Source organism: Podarcis bocagei (genome assembly GCF_964188305.1).
Source record: "Podarcis bocagei genome assembly, chromosome: 14".
Classification (NCBI taxonomy): domain Eukaryota; kingdom Metazoa; phylum Chordata; class Lepidosauria; order Squamata; family Lacertidae; genus Podarcis; species Podarcis bocagei.
The window spans coordinates 26,311,451-26,337,478 of NC_138139.1; the positions used below are offsets into that span (position 1 = coordinate 26,311,451).

At 46.0% G+C, this 26,028-nt stretch overlaps 1 protein-coding gene across 3 annotated transcripts; it reads left to right on the top strand.

Annotated features, from left to right (window-relative positions):
• ANKDD1A (ankyrin repeat and death domain containing 1A) lies at positions 1 to 25,910 on the top strand. 3 transcript variants are annotated; one of them, XM_081171192.1, is made up of 15 exons: positions 1 to 346; positions 9,727 to 9,830; positions 11,561 to 11,659; positions 12,767 to 12,865; positions 14,746 to 14,850; positions 15,063 to 15,161; positions 15,349 to 15,447; positions 16,789 to 16,887; positions 17,058 to 17,156; positions 19,046 to 19,144; positions 19,302 to 19,400; positions 20,549 to 20,644; positions 21,790 to 21,991; positions 23,090 to 23,221; positions 23,679 to 25,910. In XM_081171192.1, the coding sequence occupies exons 1-15, from the start codon at positions 313 to 315 to the stop codon at positions 23,738 to 23,740; spliced, it is 1,527 nt and encodes a 508-aa protein (XP_081027318.1). In that variant the 5' UTR covers positions 1 to 312; the 3' UTR covers positions 23,741 to 25,910. The 3 variants fall into 3 exon arrangements, with proteins under 3 accessions (XP_081027318.1, XP_081027320.1, XP_081027319.1); XM_081171194.1 differs by lacking the exon at positions 1 to 346 and having other exon boundaries at positions 11,565 to 11,659; positions 12,726 to 12,865; XM_081171193.1 differs by lacking the exon at positions 1 to 346 and having other exon boundaries at positions 11,565 to 11,659.
• The last annotated feature ends 118 nt before the right edge of the window (positions 25,911 to 26,028 follow it).

A 26,028-nucleotide genomic window follows, 5' to 3' on the forward strand; every position in this document is an offset into this window, starting at 1 on the left:
GCACATTTCCCACAAGCCCCGCTAGGAGGAGAAGAAGGGAAAAAGCAGCAGGAGCAGCAGAAGAAGGAGATGCCGCCACGGATGGAGTAATTTGACACCATCTTATCCGCCGCAGCCTGCACAGCTGGGCCGCGGGGCGGAGAGCGCGCCCCATGCCCAGGGCTTAAGGGATGCGCGTTCAAATCCTGGCGCCTGCTGCTGTTGCTGCTGCTGCGTTTAGCCAAAGGAGAGGCAGGCAGGCTTCTCCTGCCTCCGAAAGCGGAGGCCGGGCTACAGCGGGGATGCTCTGGCCGTGAGGAGCTTGCAGGGGCCATGGAGGACGACTTGGCTTCCGAGGATGACACCCGTAAGTGAAAGGGGTGCGGGCTGTGTAGGGAGGAGAGACGAAGCGGGGTGGAGATGGGGTGGGGGGGGGGGGTCCGACGCAAAAGTGGAGGAAGAACCGAGGGCTCCTCTTGGACTTCCCACCGACTTCCTCGCGCGTGGGGGGTCGCTCTGTATAATGTGGCCGGTGTTTAAGTTCCCGCCCCGAGGAGCGTGCAATCGGGGTTGCAATCGGAAGGGAAAGCGGCGAAATGAAAGGGATTAGGGGTGGGATGCGTGTGTGTGTGGGGGGGGTGACACTGGATAACTAGGGCTTCGAGGTGTGGGGGGAGGGAGGGGGAAGGAGAAGAGTTCTTCCCGGCCTCTGCTGAAAGCCTCCTCGGCGCGCTCCTCGTGGATGATCTAACCCAAATGGGCAGGAATTCGCCCGGAGCCCGGTCCTCGAGCCCGTTGAGCCGGGGCTCTTGCATTCCAGCTATTTGTGCTTTAGACTCCTCATCTAAGAGTTGGGGCTTTTGTGGGGTTGTTGTTTGAGTGAGGATCAGATTTATTCGCCTGCATTAGGAACAGCCGATGCACGAAGTGGGGGCGCGCCTGCTGGTCCCCCTGGCGTACACGTGTAGCTGCACCTTTTGAGTTTTGGAGGAGGAGCTCCAGGATCTGGAGCACGGTCCATGTGGAGTGGGGAGAGTTCAAACCTTACACCCCGATTTCTCCCACCCTCTTCCGCCCCAAGAGCTACTTGCCCAGCTGCCCAGCGAGGTGAACGGGAGCTTCCCTTCCAGTGTAAATAGCAAGTGTGCAGGGGGTTAATTTTCATCAGGACCGCAGAGGGTTAAAAAAGCCTTATCTATCTGCATGCTGAGGTCCCAATCCTGATTACACACCCATGGACGTGCACACACAGAGAGAAAATAGGTATTTCAATAACAAGTTGGTGTTGGACTACATTTCCCATCATCCCTGAACTTTGTCCTTGCTCTCAAGGAGTGATGTGAGCTGATGCCCAACAACATCTGAATGTTACTGCATTGGCCACTCTGGCGGCCTGTTCACAAAACAGTTGTTGGTGATTATTGCACAGATACCCTGGCGTTGGTTAGCTAGTTAATTGGGTGTCTCTGGCCGCTTCCATTTAAAAGCACTGTGATACCACTTTAAACAGCTATAAAGGTAAAGGGACCCCTGACCATTAGGTCCAGTCATGGCCGACTCTGGGGTTGCGGCGCTCATCCGTACAGCTTCTGGGTCATGTGGCCAGCATGACTAAGCCACTTCTGGCAAACCAGAACAGTGCACGGAAATGCCATTTACCTTCCCGCCGGAGTGGTACCTATTTATCTACTTGCACTTTGACGTGCTTTCGAAACTGCTAGGTTGGTAGGAGCAGGGACCGAGTAATGGGAGCTCACTCCATCGCGGGGATTTGAACCGCCGACCTTCTGATCGGCAAGTCCTAGGTTCTGTGGTTTAACCCACAGCGCCACCTGCGTCCCTTAAACAGCTATAGCTTCCCCCAAATATTTATGGGAGCTGATGCTCCTTAAGAGTGCCAAGAGATGTTGGGAAACCTACCTATTTATTTATATTATATTTATGTATTTATAATATTATTATATATATACACACATGCACACACACACACACACACACACATATATATATATATATATATATGCAGGTTTTGGTGTCTTCGGGTGTCTTCCCGTGTAAGAGTTGGGGTGTCTAGGCGACGTTTCGACGAGGTCTCACTCGTCATCTTCAGGCTGGTGCTTTCGGCTTCTTGTTACTGGAACAGAGCAGGATCTCAGTGAACCTAGGACTTGTCGATCAGAAGGTCGGCGGTTCAAATCAAACCACAGAACCTAGGACTTGCCGATCAGAAGGTCGGCGGTTCAAATCCCCGCGATGGAGTGAGCTCCCATTACTCGGTCCCTGCTCCTACCAACCTAGCAGTTTCGAAAGCACGTCAAAGTGCAAGTAGATAAATAGGTTTGGCTACTGGATGGTGTCTGTAATTTATCTGTGGAGAGGGTCTGGGTTTGGGTCTGGTGTGGTTGATTGGAGATGGCGTTCTGTGTGCCTCTGGTTCTGGTGTCGGTTTTTGTGGGGAGGGCTATTTTCCAGATGTCTGGCAGGCGGGACGTATCGTCACGCTTGTTCATGTTGTGAGGGTGTTTCTCTATCTCGATGGCTTCCATGATTATTCTCTTGTGGTGGAACAGAAAGCACTCACCAACCTGAGGAAAGACAACAACATAATCATTCTCCCAGCAGACAAAGGTAATGCCACTGTTGTGATGAACACATCGGACTACCAAGCAAAACTATCAAATCTACTCCAAGACCCTACCTACCAACCTATAAAAACAGATCCCACCACCTATCTGGAAAAAACCACCAAATCCAAAATAAAAGCCTCTCCTATCAGTGAAGAAATCCAGCTAAGAATCATCCCCAGAGAAAAATCATCCAGATGCCCCAAACTCTACGGTCTCCCCAAGATACACAAAGAAGGAACACCACTCAGACCAATAGTCAGCTCCATAGGCTCACCTCTACAAAATCTCGCTAAATTTCTCGCTAAGCAACTTCAGCCCTATGCAGAATCTATCGCTTCACACGTTACAAACTCCTTCCAGTTCATAGAAACAATAAAGAAGCAAAACCTACATCCCGACGACCTACTTGTGAGCTTCGATGTTGTATCTCTCTTCACACAAGTGCCCATTAATGAAGCCTTGACAGCCATTCAAAACAAATACAATCCCCCCGAATACATCCTGGACCTGACCAACCACTGCCTAACCAACACGTACTTCATCCACAATGGACAAAGATACAAACAGATAGAAGGAGCACCTATGGGATCACCCCTCTCACCGGTCATCGCAAATCTGTACATGGAACACTTTGAAACCAATGCTTTAGACAAGTCAGAACACAAACCCAAACTTTGGCTCAGGTATGTTGACGACACCTTTGTAATTTGGCCACACGGGAAGAAAAAACTAGATAGCTTCCTCACACATCTCAACAGCCTACACCCCAAAATACAATTCACTATGGAAATAGAAGCCAACAACCAACTTCCCTTCCTTGACGTCCTAATCTACAAAAAACCTGATGGCTCCCTAGGACACACTATCTACCGGGGAAAAAAAAACACACACCAACCGCTACTTACATGCACAATCACACCACCACCCTGCACAAATAAACTCCGTAGCCAAGACTCTCATCTCCAGAACCAAACGCCTGGCTGACAAAGACCACTTGACAACTGAGTTACAGAATCTTTCAAATGTGTTAATCGCCAACGGATACCAGCAAAACAGGGTTACGAAGCTAATCCAAAAAGAAACACCCCCCAAAAAGCAAGACACAGAAGAAAACAATGGCATGGCCCTCCTTCCTTATATCAAGGGCACTACAGATAAAATTAGCAAAATCCTCCATAAACACAATATCAAAACAGCCTTTTGCACCAACCAAAAAATAGCCAATATCCTCAGAAACCCCAAAGATAAAATCCAGTTAGAAAACCAAGGGGTCTATGAAATACCCTGCAAAGTCTGCCCAGCCACGTACATTGGACAAACAAACAGACGAATAAATGCACGTATCGCAGAACACAAGAATGCCGTCAAAAAAGAAGAAAAAACTTCCTCTCTTTACCAACACATGAAAGAAACAGGACACGAAATTAATTTTTCAGATTCCAAATTGCTCTTTAACATGGAACACCACCACAAGAGAATAATCATGGAAGCCATCGAGATAGAGAAACACCCTCACAACATGAACAAGCGTGACGATACGTCCCGCCTGCCAGACATCTGGAAATTAGCCCTCCCCACAAAAACCGACACCAGAACCAGAGGCACACAGAACGCCATCTCCAATCAACCACACCAGACCCAAACCCAGACCCTCTCCACAGATAAATTACAGACACCATCCAGTAGCCAAACCATAGTGGCACCTCCGGATGCTGCACCCCCCTGCAATCCCTACACAGATCTGGCTGGCACAGGGCACAAAACCACAGCTCGCCCCTATACACGAAGCCAAGCCAGAGCACAACTAAGTGCAGTACAGCCATCTTCTCAGAAAAAACTCTTCACAAGGTCAAGAGGTCAAGACACGAAAGCTTTAGCAACTAATCCACACCTAATGACCCTCCTAAGTGGTACTCAGAATATCACTCAAGAAATCACTCAAGATATCCCTCAAGTAATTAATGAACAAAAGAAGAAAAGACACACTAACCTGGGAACTTCCTCTCTGCCCAGAACGTTGGAGGCTATACACCACACCCCCTCAACAGTATTTATAGGAACTCAAACACTGAGATCCTGCTCTGTTCCAGTAACAAGAAGCCGAAAGCACCAGCCTGAAGATGACGAGTGAGACCTCGTCGAAACGTCGCCTAGACACCCCAACTCTTACACGGGAAGACACCCGAAGACACCAAAACCTGCATTCCTGTACCCGTGAAAATCTACGAAAGCATATATATATATATATATATATATATATATATATATATATATATATATATATGCAGGTTTTGGTGTCTTCGGGTATCTTCCTGTACCCGTGAAAATCTACGAAAGCATATATATATATATATATATATATATATATATATATATATATATATAAAAAATATTTATATTTGCAGGTTTTGGTGTCTTCGGGTGTCTTCCCGTGTAAGAGTTGGGGTGTCTAGGCGACGTTTCGACGAGGTCTCACTCGTCATCTTCAGGCTGGATTTTATCTTTGGGGTTTCTGAGGATATTGGCTATTTTTTGAAAGAAACACCCCCCAAAAACCAAGACACAGAAGAAAACAATGGCATGGCCCTCCTTCCTTATATCAAGGGCACTACAGATAAAATTAGCAAAATCCTCCATAAACACCATATCAAAACAGCCTTTTGCACCAACCAAAAAATAGCCAATATCCTCAGAAACCCCAAAGATAAAATCCAGTTAGAAAACCAAGGGGTCTATGAAATACCCTGCAAAGTCTGCCCAGCCACGTACATTGGACAAACAAACAGACGAATAAATGCACGTATCGTAGAACACAAGAATGCCGTCAAAAAAGAAGAAAAAACTTCCTCTCTTTACCAACACATGAAAGAAACAGGACACGAAATTAATTTTGCAGATTCCAAATTGCTCTTTAACATGGAACATCACCACAAGAGAATAATCATGGAAGCCATCGAGATAGAGAAACACCCTCACAACATGAACAAGCGTGACGACACGTCCCGCCTGCCAGACATCTGGAAATTAGCCCTCCCCACAAAAACCGACACCAGAACCAGAGGCACACAGAACGCCATCTCCAATCAACCACACCAGACCCAAACCCAGACCCTCTCCACAGATAAATTACAGACACCATCCAGTAGCCAAACCATAGTGGCACCTCCGGATGCTGCACCCCCCTGCAATCCCTACACAGATCTGGCTGGCACAGGGCACAAAACCACAGCTCGCCCCTATACACGAAGCCAAGCCAGAGCACAACTATTTGCAGTACAGCCATCTTCTCAGAAAAACTCTTCACAAGCTCAAGAGGTCAAGACACGAAAGCTTTAGCAACTAATCCACACCTAATGACCCTCCTAAGTGGTACTCAGAATATCACTCAAGAAATCACTCAAGATATCCCTCAAGTAATTAATGAACAAAAGAAGAAAAGGCACACTAACCTGGGAACTTCCTCTCTGCCCAGAACGTTGGAGGCTATACACCACACCCCCTCAACAGTATTTATAGGAACTCAAACACTGAGATCCTGCTCTGTTCCAGTAACAAGAAGCCGAAAGCACCAGCCTGAAGATGACGAGTGAGACCTCGTCGAAACGTCGCCTAGACACCCCAACTCTTACACGGGAAGACACCCGAAGACACCAAAACCTGCATTCCTGTACCCGTGAAAATCTACGAAAGCAAATATTTATATTTATATTTATTCCATACAACTTATACAAAGTATAACATGGGTGTCAGGCATCTTTTAAAATTTGGAATATACTTTACTGGTTCCAAAAATTGGAATAAATATATATGTAAGAACAATAGTTTGGATCAAGACAATGGCCCATTTGGTCTAGCCTCCTGTTCTCACCGTGACTGACCAGGTGCCTCCATGTGAAGCCCAAAAGCCGGACCTGAGTGGCAGCAGCGTCCCCACTTGTGATTCTCAGAAGTTAGTATTAAGAGGTGAATTGTCTCCGACACTGGAAATAGCATATATCCATTGAAAGACCTGTAGAGTTGAAAAGGACCCTGAGGGATCAACAAGTCTAACCCTTCCCCCACCCTTGTGATGCAGCAATCTCAACACACGGTCTCCCATCCAATCTGAAACCATACTGGGACCCTGCTTAGCTTTGCAAATGTGCTAGCAGTTTCATCGCTGCACCAGTATGTGTATGTATGCTTAGCTTTATTGTTATACGAATTTGTCTAGCCTCCTTCTAAAGCCATCTAAGTTTATGTACAAGACCCACCCTTGATACATGACGTCTGCAGCAGGTACAGTCTTTAAGAACAGGAGAGCCCTGCTGGCTCAGGTCAATGGCCCATTGAGTCATAGAACACTATCTGGCGCAACTCCTTTCAATACAGGAATCTCAGCTAAAGCATCTGTGACAGATGGCCAGTCCCCTATTCTGTTCTCACAGTTGGCCTCACAGATGCCCCAATAGGAAGCCCACATGCAAGACCTGAGTGCAACAGCACTGCCCCTCTGCTTGTGATTCCCAGCAACAGGAATACAGATGCACACTGTGCAAGTAAGAATACAGTGGTTACAGACGCTTCAGGTTACAGATGCTTCAGGTTACAGACTCTGCTAACCCAGAAATAGTACCTCGGGTTAAGAACTTTGCTTCAGGATGAGAACAGAAATCATGCTCCAGAGGCAGCGGGAGGCCCCATTAGCTAAAGTGGTGCTTCAGGTTAAGAACAGTTTCAGGTTAAGAACGGACCTCCGGAACGAATTAAGTACTTAACCCGAGGTTCCACTGTATAGCCATTGTGGTGAGTAGCCATGGACTGCCTTATTCCCCATGAATTTGTCCCCATTAACTTCTCAAACTTAATCCGTTCCGGAAGTCCATTCTAAAACCAAAGCGTTCCAAAGCAAAGGTATGCTTTCCCATGGAAGGTAATGCAAAATGGATTAATCCGTTCCAGACTTTTAAAAACAACCCCTAAAACAGCACTTTATCATGAATTTTACTATCTAATGAGACCATTGATCCATAAAATGAAAGCAATAAACAATGTACTGCAGTCACACAATCAACCAATCAGTAGCTGAACTGGGTTCCACACAGTCACAAAAACAAACAAAAAAAGAGCCACAAAGAAACCGAAATAAATAGCAAAAACAGACAGACCTCAGTGTAACACTCAAAATGGAAGTGTGGCAATCAAATAGGAAGTGTAAGACTAAAAACAGAGCATGTTCGGCATCTGAAAAAAGTTTGCAAACTGGAACACTTCCGGGTTTGCAGTGTTTGGGTTCCAAGTTGTCTGAGTACCAAGGCGTTTGAGGACCAGGGTATCACTGTATATAATATGAAGAGTGGATTATCCAAAAGGTGTCTCGCTCATTATAATTCTTAATAAAGTACCAACCTATTTGTTTATCCCAAAAGAAAATCGTTATATAGTTTTATAGATACGTCTTACCAAATTCCTTTCATTAATAATTGCTTTAAATCTGCTTCTTCCTGTGAATTTAACAACAGTTCTCCTTCCACCACCCTTCCCCTCCCTCCATATGTTTTTTACAGTTCCCTTCAGTTGACTTTATACTTGTCTCACGGCTGTAGAAAAAAACACAAGAAGGCAAGGGCATAAAGTGTGCTGTGTAAATCCACCCCTGCCCTGTCAGTATGTGTGTGTGTGTTTTATGAAAGCTGTGGTTTATACTACCTCTAGTTTATTATAACTTATAAGTACTAGTCATCCTATGTAAATAAATATCTCTGTTTCACCTTGCTGATGGGCATTTCCTTCTAAAGCCCTCAGATCATACTTAGTTGTATTTTTATATATTCCTGTTCAGAGCTTGGATATTTCAATATTAAATGGCTTGTAGTCTTAAAAATAAATATATGTTTTTTGAGGGGTGCCTTAGCGTCTGTAGATAGAGCTGAGAGGGACTCGCTGCCTCTGAACCAGTCAATGTTGATAATTCTGAGCTAGGTGAACCAATGATCTGGCTCAGCCTGAGGCTCCCCTCCTATGTTTAAATAATAATACCGAGAAGGCCCTCTGCCTGGTTCCCTGTAACCTCACTTCTCGCAATGAGGGAACCGCCAGAAGGCCCTCGGCGCTGGATCTCAGTATCCGGGCTGAATGATGGGGGTGGAGACGCTCCTTCAGGTATACAGTACCAAGGCCGTTTAGGGCTTTAAAGGTCATCACCAACACTGAATTGTGCTCGGAAACGTAATGGGAGCCAATGCTCTCAGGACCAGTGTTATGTGGTCCCAGCAGCCACTCCCAGTCACCAGTCTAGCTGCCGCATTCTGGATTAATTGCAGTTTCCGGGTCACCTTCAAATGTAGCCCCACGTAGAGCGCATTGCAGTAGTCCAAATCCAAGCGGGAGATAACTAGAGCATGCACCACTCTGGTGAGACAGTCTGTGGGCAGGTAAGGTCTTAGCCTGCGCACCAGGTGGAGCTGGTAGACAGCCGCACTGGACACAGAATTACCCTGCGCCTCTATGGACAGCTGTGAGTCCAAAATGACTCCCAGGCTGTGCACCTGGTCCTTCAGGGGCACAGTTACCCCTTTCAGGGAGTCCCCCACACCTGCCTACCCCCTGTCCCCCAAAAACAGTACTTCTGTCTTGTCAGGATTCAACCTCAGTCTTTTTGCCACCATCCATCCTCCAACCGCCTCCAGGCACTCACACAGGACCTTCACCGCCTTCACTGGTCCTACATTCTGGCACTGCCTCCATTCCAATTTGGCTTTTATTGTGCTCAACCTTCATGTTAGGGTGAGAAACCTTCTGCCCTGTATTGCTGTTTGCTGCCATGGAGGATGCCCGTTGGGTCTTTGTGTGAGTCCCTGATCTGACTTTGCTCTATCCAAGGAGGTTTTGCTGGAGGCAGGCAATTCTGCTTCCAATGGCTTCCTAGCATGGGCCCATAACAGACTGATCCACTCTCTGAGACTGACTGAGGTCCAAGCTAACTGTAGTGGACCATCTGTTCCATCTGTTCAGCGGGTACCTCCTTGCAGTCAACAAGATGTACCCAGCTCCCTCTAGGATTTAATTTCTGTGTTTTTCCATCTTACAACCTGCACTGTAACCATCATTAACACCACCGTGCCCTGTTTTTCTTCCCAAGTGCTTCTTTCGGAGAAAGAGTTTCACGATGCGGCAAAGCGGAACAACACAGCGCGGATGAACGAGCTGATCAAGAGAGGGGTGGATGTCAAGGCCAAGAATAATGTAGGTGCTTACAGAGGATGGGGTCCAGATAATGTTGCGGGCTCTTCCCCAGAAATCTGAATTGAGGTGATAAACCTGTGTCCCTCTGGATGTTGCTGAATTACATCTCACATCATCCCTTGCCCTTGGCCATGCTCACTGACACTATCTGGGAGCATCTTGATGGCACACAGGTTTCCACATCTTATCTAGACCCTTCACGGTTGGAACACAGGGACGTTTTGGGTTGCAGGAGAACAAAACCAAATCAAGTACAGTGGTACCTCAGATTACAGGCGCTTCAGGTTACAGACTCCGCTAACCCAGAAATAGTGCCTCGGGTTAAGAACATTGCTTCAGGATGAGAACAGAAATTGTGTTCCGGTGGTGTGGCAGCAGCAGGAGGCCCCATTAGCTAAAATGGTACCTCAGGTTAAGAACAGTTTCAGGTTAAGAACAGACCTCCAGAACGAATTAAGTTCTTAACCCGAGGTACCACTGTAGACCCAAGAATTCTGTTGTGAGACTTTCCCCAATCTCCTTGAACAGCAAAGCTGAAATGGGGTCAGGAGGGAAAGGGACGTCTTTTCTGTCGCCAAACTCTCCCTCCAGTGTTCTATATGCACTAAAGGTAAAGGTAAAGGGACCCCTGACCATTAGCTCCAGTCGTGGCCAACTCTGGGGTTGCGGCGCTCATCTCGCTTTATTGGCCGAGGGAGCCGGCGTACAGCTTCTGGGTCATGTGGCCAGCATGACTAAGCCACTTCTGGCGAACCAGAGCAGTGCACGGAAACGCCATTTACCTTCCCACCGGAGTGGTACCTATCTATCTACTTGTACTTTGAAGTGCTTTCGAACTGCTAGGTTGGCAGGAGCAGGGACCGAGCAATGGGAGCTCACCCCGTTGTGGGGATTCGAACCGCCGACCTTCTGATTGGCAAGTCCTAGGCTCTGTGGTTTAACCCACTGCGCCACCCCCGTCCCACCCTCTATATGCACTAAGCTAGCCCCAAAGCCAAATCAGCCCCAAATATATTTTTTAATTATCATACTGAGCATTTCTATCCCACTCTTCAGCCACAAAAGCTCCCAGAGCAGCTTACGAGACTTGCAGTGTGAAAGATGTGGCACAAAAGGAAAAGGCATTAGGAGGGAGGAGGAAAAAAGGACACCCAGAAACTATGAGTGCTTCTGAGGCTGGATTTAGGTTTGATGAGGCCCTAAGCTATTGAACATAATGGGGCCCTTTATATGTCCAGCTGTCCTCTGTCAACAAATTGTCGCTGTTTTTTGTGTTGAATATATGCTATATGGTAATTTATGGACCTAATTGGTCCATACACAACACAAAACACTGTTGCTGTATGTAGGTTTTATTTTATTTGTTTTTTATCTTATATTTTGGAAACGTACATCCGGTTATTGTTTTTCCCTTTAATTTTTTTAGGGGCTCCCAAAAGAGTGGGGCCCTAAGCTATAGCTTGTTTAGCTTATACATAATTCCGGCACTGGGTGCTTCTAGGTTTATTGAGTGTTCATCCTGATTTCTTTGCAGAGAAGTTAGACGATGGAGCACATCAACACCACCTTGAGTTCCTTGGAAGAAAGATTGGATAGAATGTAAAATAAATGAATATTTAGTCGCAGAGGGAAGGCATGGCTGGGGGGCACTGACAGCAGTTTGCCCAGCACCCACCCACCTTTTCTGCATCCGTTTCTTCCCCCTACTTAACCTTGTCCTTCCTTTCCAGATAGACAGGACCGCTCTCCACTGGGCTGCAGGAGCTGGTCACGAACAGGCCGTCCGTCTTCTCCTAGACCACGATGCTTCTGTGAATGACGAGGACAACGTAAGCTTGAGGAGGATCTCAACTCTTGCATCTGTGCGAAATGTGGCTGGCCTCATAAAACCCAGCTCCTTGGTTGCTTTGAATGAGAACCTCCTCCAAGAAGCTTGCTTGGTTTATTTGTTTAGAATGTTTAGCCACCAATACAGGTGGTAAAATACAGGGAAGTGAAAAATGAATGTGTCATAAAAAAATAATAAAGGTTCTTTTCAAAAGGCAGAGATGAATGATGGAGGCTCAGGGATAGCCTTCCTGAAACTGGTGCCCTTCAAATGTTTTGGGCAACAACTCCCAGTAGCACCAGTAGGGCAACTGGCTCTTCTGCATACAATGATGGTAGACGTTCACTGCCATGGACTTAACCAGTATTTTTAGAAGTGCTGCATACAAAGTACAAGGCAGCGAGTCACAAATGCTAAAATGCGATGTGACATCACTTTGGCAGCAGTTTATTATAGGCATATGCTAAACCAGGATGTATTTTTAGAAAAATACAACCAGGTCCCAGGGTCAATCCCCAGCATCTCCAGGTAAAGGTAAAGGGACCCCTGACCATAGGTCCAGTCGCGGACGAGTCTGGGGTTGCTACACTCATCTCGCTTTATTGGCCGAGGGAGCCGGAGTACAGCTTCCAGAACATGTGGCCAGCATGACTAAGCCACTTCTGGCGAACCAGAGCAGCGCACGGAAATGCCGTTTACCTTCCCGCAGGAGTGGTACCTATTTATCTACTTGCACTTTGATGTGCTTTCGAACTGCTAGGTGGGCAGGAGCAGGGACCAAGCAACGGGAGCTCACCCCGTCGTGGGGATTTGAACCGCCGACCTTCTGATTGGCAAGCCCTAGGCTCTGTGGTTTAACCCACAGTGCCACCCGTGTCCCATCTCCAGGTAGGACCAGGAAATAATCCTGGTCTGAAACCCTGCGAGCTACTGCCAGTCAGTGTAGACAATACTGAGTTAGATGGACTGAAAGGTCTGTCTCAGTGTAAGGCAGCTTCCTACATTCCTAGAACACACAACTTTCTCCTAGGCAAATTGAGCAAGGACTAACTGCCATTTTATTCCAGACCCAAGATGACATTTCTTCTGTCTCTCTCTGGCTACCCAGTTTGGAATGAACGCCCTCCTCTTGTCCGCCTGGTTTGGCCACCTCCGTGTCCTTCAGATCCTTGTCACTGCTGGTGCCAAAATCAACTGCCAAAATAAGGTATGGCATCATTCCTTGGCTCCCTGGTATTAACAGCTTTGTATGACACACACAGAGATTCCTTTTGACTGCCTTTTGACTGTGTGTGTGGGTTGATTGGAGAGTCTATAAATTTTAAAAAGTTTGAAATCTGAATAAGCAATTTAGGGTGTTTCCAGGCAGTCAGAGTGGTAGTCAACTCAGTCTTACTGAGGGTTGTTGTTGTTTAGCTGTTAGTCGTTTCCGACTCTCCGTGACCCCATGGACCAGAGCACGCCAGGCACACCTGTCTTCCACTGCCTCCCACAGTTTGATCAAACTCATGTTGGTAGCTTCGAGAACACTATCCAACCATCTATTCCTCTGTTGTCCCCTTCTCCTTGTGCCCTCCATCTTTCCCAAGATCAGGGTCTTTTCCAGGGAGTCTTCTCTTCTCATGAGGTGGCCTCATGAGTCTCAGCTTCAGGATCTGTCCTTCCAGTGAGCACTCAGGGCTGATTTCCTTAAGAATGGATAGGTTTGATCTTCTTGCAGTCCATGGGACTCCCAAAAGAGTCTCCTCCAGCATCATAATTCAAAAGCATCAATTCTGAGGGTAGACCCATGGAAATAATGGACCTGCTCCAAGTAAAACTCAGTTGAATACTACCCTCACTAATTTGCAGGTGGAATTCGTTTGAACACCAGCAAATTCAGGTTGCACTGTGACTGGCAAATTTAAAGGAATATCCAAATGGTACAGTTAAAGCACATGACGTCTCTCAAAGAATCATGGGAACGGTAGTTTCACCCTGACAGAGCTATGGTTCCCAGAAACCTTAAGCAACAATTCCCATGATTCCTTGGGGGAAGTCACATGCTCTAAATGTGTGTTGAGTGTGCTTTAAATGTGTGGTGTAGATCTTCCCTTGGGATGTATATTTACAGTGGATTGGGGCTCTTGCATAGCAAACACGCTTCCCAAGAAAGCCTTGGACTGTCTACACTGAGGAAAGTAATGGTAAAATGCACTGGAAACTGTGGGATGAAAATTGCCTGGTGCATCATTTGCTCCACAAGTTCCTCTCTCCTTCCTGCCCCCACTGCCTGCCAGCCTAATGCATATGTTTGCAATGACCAGTCTTAAACCTGATGACCTTTACTGGATGCATGCAATTCCTCTGGCCTGAACTGAAACCACTCGGAGATGCATGTCTCCCAAGGCACGCGGAAGTGGCTGCGAAAGTAGCCTCAGAACAGCTGGGGACTCTTAGTCGGGAGCACCCAGTCGTCCTGTGTGGGCAGGTGGTGTTTGCTCAGCGGGACAAGTTTGGAACTGTGTAAACCATACATAGCCAGAAGGGCAAGCCTGTATATTTTTATAATAAATAACTTAGGAGGAGTAAAGCATTAAATGATGGCTGTAAAAGATAAGCATGGAGGATATTTTTGGCACTCAACGAGGCTGTGGTGGCTGTAAAGTTCAGGGGAAAGTTCATGCAACTCCAAGGAGGAAGAGTTGACTGCTTTGTCCTCATCCGCCTCCATTCCTGGAATTCCCGTCTTCAATAAGCTCGTCATACTTCCTCTCTTAAAAATATATTGCTCAGGGATACTAGATCAGGAGTGAGGAACTCTTTGGAAGCCCAAGGGCTGCTTTTCTTTGTGGGCAAGCTTTGGGTGGTGGACCCACCCAGTGGTGGCTGGGGCCAGAACAATAGAAGGAAACTGAATTTTATTATTTCGGTCACAGACCAGTTCCAGCCCACATACAATATCAAGGAAGTCATAAAACATGATAGGAATACATTTGAATTTGCAATTAGGTTTAATGGACTGACGGGAGCTATAGTTCAAAACAGTTGGTGTGTTAGGCCCACATCTCACGAACTGAATCTCATTCCTTTTTTCCCCCTACCCAGAATGGTCGCAACTTGTTGCATTGTGCAGCCCAAAGAGGTCATATCAGGGTCATTGAGTTCATCATGGAAGACCTCGAGGATGTGCAGCTGGATAAAAAAGACAAGGTGGGAGTTTTTCGGAACAGTCTAAGGCACTGGCTTTTTTTGTAAATAGTTCTTGTTTTTCAAATATGCAAATAGTTATCCGGCGGTGACTGGCTCAAAGTCACTCTGTGAGCTTCATAGCCAAGTGTGGATTTGAATCCTGGTCTCCCAGGTCCTAGTCTGACACCATAACCACTATGCCACAATGACTCTCATCCTTTCTCTCCTTAAAGATGGACAGGACGGCATTTCATCTGGCTGCTGAGAATGGGCAACTGGAGGTGGTGGACTTCCTGATTCGCTTAGGTTGTGCCTGCAGAATCAAAGACAAGGTATGAAAAGGAACAGGAATCAGCATCCCGTTCAGTCCAGTTGCTGTTGTCTGTGGGTCTTCTTCACCCTTTGGGGCTTTGCTTATTTCCGTCTCCATTTCCCTCTCTAGACTGGCCCTTAAATTATTGGTACTTTGAGAGGCTATCACCCACACTTATTTCTATTGGATGTCACCTTGATTTGCAGGAGAAGAACACAGCGCTTCATCTAGCTGCCAAGAATGGTCATGCAGAGGTGCTGCAGAAGCTTATAGATGTAGGAATGAACCTTGATGAGAAGAATACGGTGAGTAGAAGACCTTTGCTAGTTTATTACGTTTATCTCCTCCTTTTCCTTCAAGGTGCTCAAGGTGATGTACATAGTTGTTCTCCCCATTTCACCCTCACAACAAGCCTGTGAGGTAGATTAGGCTGGGAGATAGTGGCCGGCCTAAGGCCACCCATTGGTCGTTGTCCCTGAGTGGGCTATTGAACCAGGTGTGCTCAGAGTAGACCAACAGAAATACAACACACTTAAATTCCTGTGATTTCAGTGGATCCAACTAACATGGGGCACCACCCATGGCCTTGTGGGTCCTAATCTGACACTCTAACCACCCTTTGAGGAACATAGTTCACTCAGTAAGAAGAATATACCATGAAGAAGCCATACCCGTCAACTGTCCTGATTTAAGCAAGGCATCCCGGAATTGCAGAAGCCACTCCAGCTTCTGATTGGATCATGAGATGCCTGGTTTTGGCTTCCGAAAGTGTGTGGCCCCGAAAGATGTGCATTGGGGGGGGGGCGTGCTCTCGCGAGATTCACCTGGCTCCCGCGAAAGTGCAGCCCTGAAAGATGCACAGAGCAGTTGCCCCAGGTGCTCCTCTTGCCCTTGAGCACCACAGCTCAGGTACGCCACTCTAACAAGGAGCAGCCAACTACAGGAGCAGAACCGTCAGCTGCAGCATGTGGACCCCAACAGAGGAGGAAAAATATGGTATGGGTAGGTGCCAAGGCTCTTCTCCTTCTGCCTCTGCTCCTGCCATGTGTGCTGGGATGGTCAGTGGGGAGGGGAGTTGGGAAGTTGCTCACTTGCTCGCTCTTGGCCCTGAAAAACTCACGTTTGGGGGAGGCCGTGCTCTCTCGCAAGTCACATGACTCATTTGGGCGCGCGGCCCTGAAAGACAGGGCTTTCCTCTGCGGGATGTTGGCGGGTATGAGATGCATGAAGGTATTTGTGGAGGTGGGGAGGACAGCAGAGAAGGAGGAGGTTGAGTTCAGTCATTGATTGGCACCAGTTTCTGGAAGAAATATATTGCCACCTCTTGGCCCAGCTCAAAAAGCTGAATGGCAAAAGGAGAGGGAGGGTACAGGAGTTCTCTTTTTGGCACCTGCTAAAAACATTTTTGTTTTTAGACATGCAGAATGTTGGTGTGTTTCAATCTGGTTTTTAGCTTATTGTTGGTTTTAATTATTCCTGAAAGTTTAAAATAGTTGTTTTTAACTGATCATTACATTGTTTAATTATTTTTGTAAACCACTTTGTGGTTTTGTTTTGTTTTGCGCTATCAAATGGTATGTACATTTTATGAAATAATAAATAATTAGAAGTGCAATCAGGGTTCTCCTCTTCTTCTCCCTTCCCAGGAAGGGTTCAGCGCCCTGCACTTGGCTGCTGAAAATGGTCATCATGGCTGCATGAAGCTGCTCCTGGAAGCCGGCTGTGATGTCAACATCCAAACTCAGGTCAGTAGCTCTCACTGGAAGGTGATACCCATCTCAGCTCCCCTGAAGGAAGGATGCTGAGGATTTTGGGGGACAGTTGATAAGCAGTAAAATAATTGGGATTGAGTTAAGGCACATGGGCCACATGGACAATCTCTTGTATTGTCTGAATGGTGTTTTCTCTCTTTCAGAAAAAGATGACCTGCCTTCATTATGCTGCACAAAATGGCTATGAGATCATGGCCAGGATCCTTATTGATGCAGGAATTCACACAGATACACTGAATTACGTAAGTAGCTCATTTGGTCAGGTACCACCTACAGCATCTTTGTGCCTCTGAGCAAAGAAAGGAGGAATGAGAGTGCATTGGGTCTGTTGAGTCCATCCTTTGTAAGTTAAGAAGGCTAAGCAGCTCAGCAGCCAAGCCATTGTTGTCTAGGATAGCTTTCGTCAACTGGCTCCCTCCAAATGTTGTTAGACTACAACTCCCAGCAACCTTCATTTAGCGGCAGTGAAAGCTGGTTTAGGACACCCTTCCCCCAGCTTGCTGCCCCCTCCAGATGTTTTGGATCGGCCCCAGTCAACATGCCAGCTGGTGGCTGCTGGGAGTTGTAGTCCAAAGCATTTGGAGTGCACCAGATTGGGGAAGGTTGATCTGGTTCAAATCACGTATGTGATATTCCACCCCACAAGAACTTCTTGGCCTTTGCACCACCAGAGGGCTCTTAATACATAAGAACATAATAAGAACCTGGCAGCTGGATCCTGGTGCCCTTCTAGTCCAGCTTCTTGTTCTCCCTTTGGTCAAGAAGATACTTCTGGGAGGCTCACAAGCAGAACAAGTGCTCTTCCCACTTACGACTTCCAGCTGCTGGGAACAAGGCATCCTTCCTCCAACAGTGGAGGATGTAAAGTGCACCTGTTTAGCAGAAGCTAAGCTTGCCTGGATTCAATATTCACTACATTGAGTTTAATGGCAGAAGAAACGGGGGGATATTAATGTGCTGGGCTAAATCACCTGGCTCTTACTGAATCGGGACGACTTATACCTCCATGTTTGGCTTTACATGCAAAAGGTTCGAGGGTCAAAAAGGCAGTTGGAAAAATACATACTAATAAAACTGTACTCGACAGATGAAAGTATATGACGTTTGACATGATTGAGAATCGTGGACCCAGGGACAGAGAATTATAAAGCATCAAAATCGAGATGTGGAAAACATGGAAACAACGAGGAGAGGCAGGACTGAGATGTGGAGATATGCTTCAGAAATCCAGACCGTGGGGAGCTCCCAAAAATTAATAATTATAATTTGGACAATAATTTGGGGTTTTTTATTTTAGTTTTTTATTTTAATTGGGGTATTAGGATTGGATATATTAATTGGATGTTTTTTATTGGAAAATCAATAAAAATGATTTAAAAAACCCAAAAGATCCGAGGGCCAGTTCCTGACACTTTCAGTGAACCATAGCTCAGTGGTCGAGCAGCTGCCATGCATGCAGGTCCCTGGTTCAATCCCCAGCATCTGCAAGCAGCTCTGAAATTCTGGAGAGCTGCTGCCCATCAACGTTGACAATGCCGAGCTAGATGGAACAATTGTCTGACTCGGTATAAGGCAGCTTTGTTATGTTCCTAAGAGGTAGGAAGGCTAAGAAAGGCATCCTCTTGAGAACTTGGAAGGGACAAATACTGTGTCTCCATACAAGGCAGCATCATATCATGCTGCTTTCCATTGCTACAGTTTCTGAGGGAATAGTTATGTCAGTCAGTTGCATCAAAAACAAGATGTTAAAGCAGCTTTTCCCAAACTTGGATCTCCAGCTGTTTTTGGACTACAGTTCCCATCACCCCTGGCCACTGGTCCTGCTATCTAGGGATGATGGGAGTTGTAGTCCAAAAACAGCAGGAGATCCAAGTTTGGGAAACCCTGTGTTTAAGAATATATGGCCATATATTGATGGCCTCTCTGCCTTCAGGCTTTTAGCCCTAAAACCTGTTTCCAGTGTCAGAGCAGAATGGGTGCCTTTGCACACCTGCAGAGTTCTGTACCTGTTCCATTCAATAATCCTGTCATGTTAAGAGACAGACCTTCTAGCTCAGAGGATGTACCTTAGAAGGCAGGCTTCCCCCCACTTCAACTGTACACAAAACTATCAGTGTGCTTCATTTTACAGCAAAATGCATCAGCTATGCACATTGCGGTGCTACAGAATCACCCAGCCATCGTTAAACTCCTAATTGATGCTGAATGTGACCTGGATATCACTGATAATGTAAGAGTTTTATTTTATTTTTAAAGAAATAAACTGTATGGTTTCATGCTATTGATATACGATCTACGTGTCCAAAATGTTAAGAGACCATCAGTGCTCCACCATAGAGTAATAGGCCCTCATTAATACTAGCTCCTTATTTTCTGTTTTTACCCAGAGGCAGCAGAGCCCACTGCATATTGCTGCAGAGCATGGGAGACAGGACATTGCTGAGATGATTCTTATCGCTGGGGTGAACTTAAAACTAACAGACAAGGTAATAATTCCGTTGCAGACAAGTAGCACCTTCTGTCATGGTTGGAATATAAAGCAGGTAATCAGCATACAGATATTTGAACGGAAACATTAATATTATTTTGAACTTCAGAAAAAATTGAAGGCAGATGACACTCAAAAGAAGTTTTAATAAAGAAAAGAAACCATGTGATTCCCAGGAACTGGAATTCAGTGGTATGCCATCCTGATTTGTAGGCATCGATAGCCTTATGCTCGAGGTATCCACCTCACCTCTTTTTAAAGCCATCCACGTTGGCAGACACTACTATGACTTTGTGGTGGGGAATTCTGTAGTTTAGCCAAGCACTGTGTTATTTGGTTGGTTGGTATGTTTTCATTTGTTGTCTATCCTGAATTGCCCACCATGGTTTTTGCCAGAGTCTTGCAGAGGAGCCTTGCAGAGGAGGAAAGCAGAGCAACATTTTTTGCAATCTTGCAAAGTTGGAATGGCATGACCCGGCAATGGACCGAGCACATTAGGCAGTTGTCATACGATTGTGCATGGGTGAATGAGCCCCAAACGGCAGAACCTTTCTCTCTCATTTCCTTCCAATTGGATTCCTTTTTTCACTTGCTGCAGGGAGCTTATGAAATTTGCCTGGTCCCCTGTTCAAAATTTGGACAAAAACACATTTCCCTCCCTGAAGCAACTCCTTGCAGGTTGCTCTCCAAAAGCTTTAAAATAACATATATATACGTATGTTAAATTTCTGGAGAAATATCACAAGGTCATATTATGCATCTATCAATCTATCATCAGTGGAAAATGGGCCATATGGCAGAAGTCAAACCACTTGGAGCTTTCTTCCTTACAATCAAGTGGTATATATTTTTATGAGCTAAATACTGTTTGTTCATTTAAGAAAGTGATAAATGCATTAATGCTGTTGTGCGATTATTGCTGTGAGATTTGGAAAGCCTATCCAGACACATAGTGGCTGATGTGTTTTCAACTTGTCTTATTTTAATGGTATTTTACATGTTTTTAATTACTTGTTTTTAAGCTTTTTATTGATAATCTTAATATTCATTGTAAAGCATGTTTTATTACCATCAAGCGGTGTATAAGTTTTGCTAAATAATAATAAAATAATGTTTCCTTCTCCTGCTCTTACCTTTTGATTTCAGCAAGGTAAAACATCCCTAGATATTGCTGCCCGTGGCAACCACATCAACCTGGCTGACATGATCATCAAAGCAGATAGGTTTTACAAATGGGAAAAGGTAGGTGGGCATTATGGAATATCCAAACATTCATGTATGCAGTGGTACCTCAGAAGTCAAACAAAATTAGTTCCAGAAGTCCGTTCGACTTCCAGAACCTTCAGAAACAAAAGCGCGGCTCCTGATTGGCTGCAGGAAGCTCCTGCAACCAATTGGAAGTCACAGAAGCCCTGTCGGACATTTGGGTTCCAAAGAATGTTTGCGAACTAGAACACTCACTTCAGGATTTGCAGTGTTCGGGAGCCAAAATGTCCAAGTACCAAGGCGTTCGGGATCCAAGGTACGAGTGTGCGTGTGTGTGTATCTCTATCTCTATCTCTATGGGCTTGTAGGAATGGAATGTTCACAGATACAGCTGCTGAAGGGAAAGGTGTCAGCAACAGAATGTTGATAAGCAGTGCAGGTGCTATGAACGAAAGGAGAGGTCAGTTTGGCTCGAGTAGAGATGACAAAGAAGAGTGTGCTCTTGGCAAGGGCAAAGCATGTGCTTTACAGAGGGTGGTCCTCTTTTTGAAGATCTGTCAGAGGCAACCTTATGTTTAAAGGTGTCTTCCATTTGAATGGCTGTCTGGTCCAAATGTGAAGATAAAGAACTCTAAGGCAGGAGAAAAGGAAAGGGGGCCTTGAAGTTGCCCATCAATGGTTAGAAACACCAGGTAAAAGGTAAAGGACCCCTGGACGGTTAAGTCCAGTCAAAGCTGACTATGAGGTTGCGGTGGTCATCTCGCTTTCAGGCTGAGGGAGCCAGCATTTATTCAAGACAGCTTTTCAGGTCATGTGGCCAGCAGGACTAAACCGCTTCTGGCACAATGGAACACTGTGACAGAAACCAGAACACACGGAAACACCGTATACCTTCCCACCACAGCGGTGCCTATTTATCTACTTGCACTGGTGTGCTTTTGAACTGCTAGGTTGGCAGGAGCTGGGGCAGAGCAACAGGAACTCACACTGTCGTGGGGATTCGAACCACTGACCTTCTGATCAGCAAGCAAACTCAGCAGGCAGGCACCTCCTTCACTCTGCACCCCCCTTAGAGCCATTATAGACAGCTTGGAGAAAACATTTGTCAGTAGTAGGGGGAATTAAATTTTGGGGGGAAATTCAAGTTAGCAGCAAATCAGCTCTTGCTACTTTTTTTGTAGGATAATCTGAACAGCGACTCCGACTCCTGGGTAGCCAAGCACTTAACCTTCAAGCAGGACCACCGGATGGAGACACAGCACATCCGCTCCGTCATGTGGAGGCTTGCGACCAAATACCTCAAACCCAACGAGTGGAAGAAGCTGGCACATTACTGGAAATTCACCGAGGCTCATATCAGAGCCATTGAGCACCAGTGGGCAGGTAGGTCGGTTGCTCAGACGAAGCACCTGCCCGTACACTTTTAGGAAGAGTGTTTCCCAGCTCCTACCTACCTGGAGATTGAACCAGGAACCTTCTGTGTGCAAAGCAGTTAACAGCCCATCCCCGATCACTCACACAGAAGGCATGTAGGAGGGTTTTCTGAGAGGCTCCCTGCTGCCTCTCTGCATGAGTCACTGCTGTGGACTTGCCCGCTGCCAATGGAGGGCTACAACTCAGGCAGAAAGCACAGAGAGTGGTGCTTTGAGGTCAGCTTAATCCCAGTGCCTGAGCGTGTAAACAGTAAAATTTTGCCCCTCACCAATCAAAATGTTTGGGGAACACTTTTAAAGACAGATTCAATAGCCTAATATTAGACGCAAATTTGTGAAGTAAGGAGGAGGTGCTTGGAGGTTTGTGAAAGGAACCCCCCTGCCTTCTCAAACAACTGCTCTCCAGGATCTGCCTTTGCCAACCTTGGCCACATTTACACAATATATACTTAAAGCACTATGGTAACTTAAACAGTCATGGCTACCCCAAAATAATCCTGGGAGCTGCTATTAAGAGTGCTGAGCGTTGTTAGGAGACCCTTAGTCCCCTTCACCAAACTACAGTTCCCAGAGTTCCCTGAGGTGATTGTTAAACCACTCTGGGAATTGTGGCTGTGTGGTGGGAATAGGGGTCTCCTCACAACTCTCAGCACCCTTTGACACACTACACTTCCCAGGATCCTTTGGGGGAAGCCATGACTAAACAGTGCTACCATACTGCTTTAAATGTGTGGTGTAAATGTGGCCCTGGGGTCTTCCAGCTGTTTTGGGTGATCATCTCTCATCAGCTGCAGCCTGATAGCACTGAAATCCAAAACAGCTGGAGGACACGGAGATGGTGACAGCTGTGGTAGATAGTATTCTCCCAAGCTGGTGAGCCCTGTCCCAAATTGTAGGCATTTTTCCTATAACAAAGAATCTGGTTGTGACTATTCCAAGTCAAGTCCACAGCTAACCACTCTTCACACTTATGCCATAAGACACTATGAATCATTTAAGGGTCTTTGTATTTGTGTGTGCACCTGCTATCCCCCATTCTTCTTTCTAGGCAGCAAAAGCTACAGAGAACACGGTCATAGGATGTTGCTCATTTGGCTCCATAGCGTGATTATGGCAGGGGAAAACCCAGTCAAAGGACTGTATGAAGGCCTGGTGGGCATCGGAAGAAGAGACTTGGCAGGTAAGGGTCGCCTGGCTTTGCATGAGATTAGCTGGGCTATCCAGCTCATCTTTATCAGTGTCAGCTGAATTTTATCCTGTAAAAAGTAGGCATGCTTAAGCCTTGTTCCTTATCGTTAAGGAAATGTGTTGTACTGTTTAGTGTGTTGCACTAGGACGTGTGTGATCTGGGTTCAAATCCCTACTGGGCAACCTTAGGCCAGTCACTGCCTCTCGGCATAACTGACCTCATAGGGTTGTTGTGAGAATAAAATGGGGGTTGGGGGGTGGAGAACCATGTATGACACCTTGAATTCCTTGGAAGAAGAGTATTGTTATGTATGCAAGAAATAAATAAATAAAGGCTATCACTCAAAATCTCTCAGAAAGAATTAAGACTTCTTCTTCAAGCCTAGTTTAGCATAGATGGCTATCAAGAAATCTGAAGGACGTAAGAACTGCATTTTGTTTTCAAACAGAAAGCATCAGGAAACAGGCGAATGCAGACTCCACCTCACCAAGGAAGTGCACCGCGATGTGATACCAGTTAAGAGCACAGGAAACCTCCTGTTTTCACTGCTTCAGAAGTTTCACGCTGGAGCCATAGCAAGCAAAATGGACAATTTCTGAACTGTTGGTCTGAAAGTATCCATAAACTCTTTCTCCAAGGGCTTCTTGCCATAGCAAATGGCAACCGTATCCACTCTCCGCTCAAGATCAGGTAACAATGCAAGTTGGTACATCAACAGGCTCTGCTCACAGCAATGCATTCTTTATAGTAAAGAGAAGGCACGATTCTCAAAACATGGGAGACCAGGAAGTGAAATATACACCATATTTTCCAGATCTAAAACTAAGGTTACAATCTCGAGTTCCGGGATGGCCCAGGATGTTTTGCCGCTTCAGGAAAACTCGCCACTGCACCCAATCCCTCTCCACAACTGTAGCCTGCCTGTGACAGAGGAGGTGGGTTTGTGGCAACCACGTAGGAGGCAGCAATGGTGAACAGCATGCTCTTCTATCTCAGTTAGGCCATCAGAGGCAACTGTCTTCATGGCTGGGCCAGCCCTGCTTGAGTAAACCTTGTTAAATCAATATAAATTACTGATCAGCAAATGCTGTTAAGAGTGTAATGGGACATGCATAACAATGTTTCTCAGCTGGAAAATCTCATTGTGAAATAAGAAAACTCTGCAATTCTCCTGGTTTTTCTAAACGCACCTCCATTGTGGTAGGGGTAGCTACAAATGCAGGGAAAAAACTGATTTAAGTTTCACTAAAGAATTATGGCATTATGTTCCACCATTGGAGACTGCACAGAGAGAAACGCCTAGAATTCTGCACTTGTGCCAGTCTGGTGCTAGCGAGCCACGTTTATTTCTCAGTGTAAGCTGCTTACATTTCTCCCATGCAGGCATATTTTTTTAAAAAAACAAGAATTTTATGAAGAAGTCCCACCCACCCTCGGACCTCTCCCTGTGCAAAAAAGCCAAGGACACCATCGGGTCAGAGTTAAGTGTTTGTTAGTTCCACGGACTCCAAGAGATACAATTAGATGCATGCTTACTTTGGGTTGGACTGTGGCCTAGGTTAGCAGATCTTTTTCCAGTCTGAGGACTATATTCCCTCCTGGACAACCTCCAGGGACCCTTTTGCCAGCAGCAGGCAGGGCCAGAAGTGAAAACCGGCTGGAGGCCCAAGTGTGACACTAGGGTTGCTCTATTTCAAAAAGTGAAAATCTAGACACAAAAGCTGTAAAACTTTTGTGTGTGTGTGTGTGGCAAAGTTATGAGCTATCCAGGGTTTCAACAGGGGTCTCTCCTCTCCTCCACCCTGGAGATTGAACCCGAGACCTTCTGCAGGCAAGACAGATGCTCTAGCAAGGGTCCTTCTACTGAAGAAAACACATCTTTTCCTTTAACTCTTATGGAGTATTTGTGTGTCTGCAAACAGATGCCCGAGCTGCATGCTTCTCAAGCACAAGAATGCCCTTTGAGTGTTACAGCAGAAGACGAATCAGCCATTTATTTTATGTTCTTCATGAAGCAGATTTCGTATGAACTTGGATGGAGCATGAGACTTCAGTGCCTAATAAACAGTGGGCAGCTACCTCATGCTTTTTGCACCATGTCTCTCCCCCCCCCCTCCCCGGAAGGAGTAGCTTGACTCAGTCCATGTGAAATATACTAGGGTCGACTTGATTTAGAACTGCATACTAAGAACCAAAGCCAATACTTTGGTAATCCATGCTTAAACTCTTATTTTTGTACACCTTAGAGCAGAGGTGGAACTTTGTAGCCCCCCCCCCTGAAGTTGATGGACTCCAACTCCCATCGTCCTTGACCCATCGGGCCATGCTGGCTGATGGGAGTTGAAGTCCAACAAAATCAGGAAGGCCACAGGTTCCCTAACTTTTGCCTTTGAGCTATGCATATGGAAAGAAAGCTGGATAGCCAAATGCTCCTCCTCAGCGTATCAACAGCTACAAGTTCACTGAAAGGGGGAACTATCAGCTTCAGATTCTATAAAGTGATTCTATACAGGCAGGGCCAAACACGGCCCAGGGTTCATTCCAGTCAGCACAGATAGGATGGTCACCTCTTTGTATTTACCAACAGTATACTTTTCTTAAACTTGTCATGAAGTTTTGTATTTTTTAAAAAGTGCAAGCATAACATCTGGTTTTCAAATAAACTTATTTTTTCCCTTAACCATTCCCCCCCTCTCTTTTTTTAATTAAACAGAATCATCGTATCTCCTCAGATCCTGGGGTAACCACTAAATTGAGACGTTTGGGCTATTTGAAGTGTATTTATGGTACAGATCAGA

Bases quoted from the DNA above. Each gene is read 5' to 3' on its own strand.
- ANKDD1A (XM_081171192.1), top strand. From the start codon at position 313: ATGGAGGACGACTTGGCTTCCGAGGATGACACCC. The intron at 17,157-19,045 runs GTAAGTAGCTCA...TTCATTTTACAG, and splicing joins ACACAGATACACTGAATTAC to CAAAATGCATCAGCTATGCA. The intron at 19,145-19,301 runs GTAAGAGTTTTA...GTTTTTACCCAG, and splicing joins ACCTGGATATCACTGATAAT to AGGCAGCAGAGCCCACTGCA.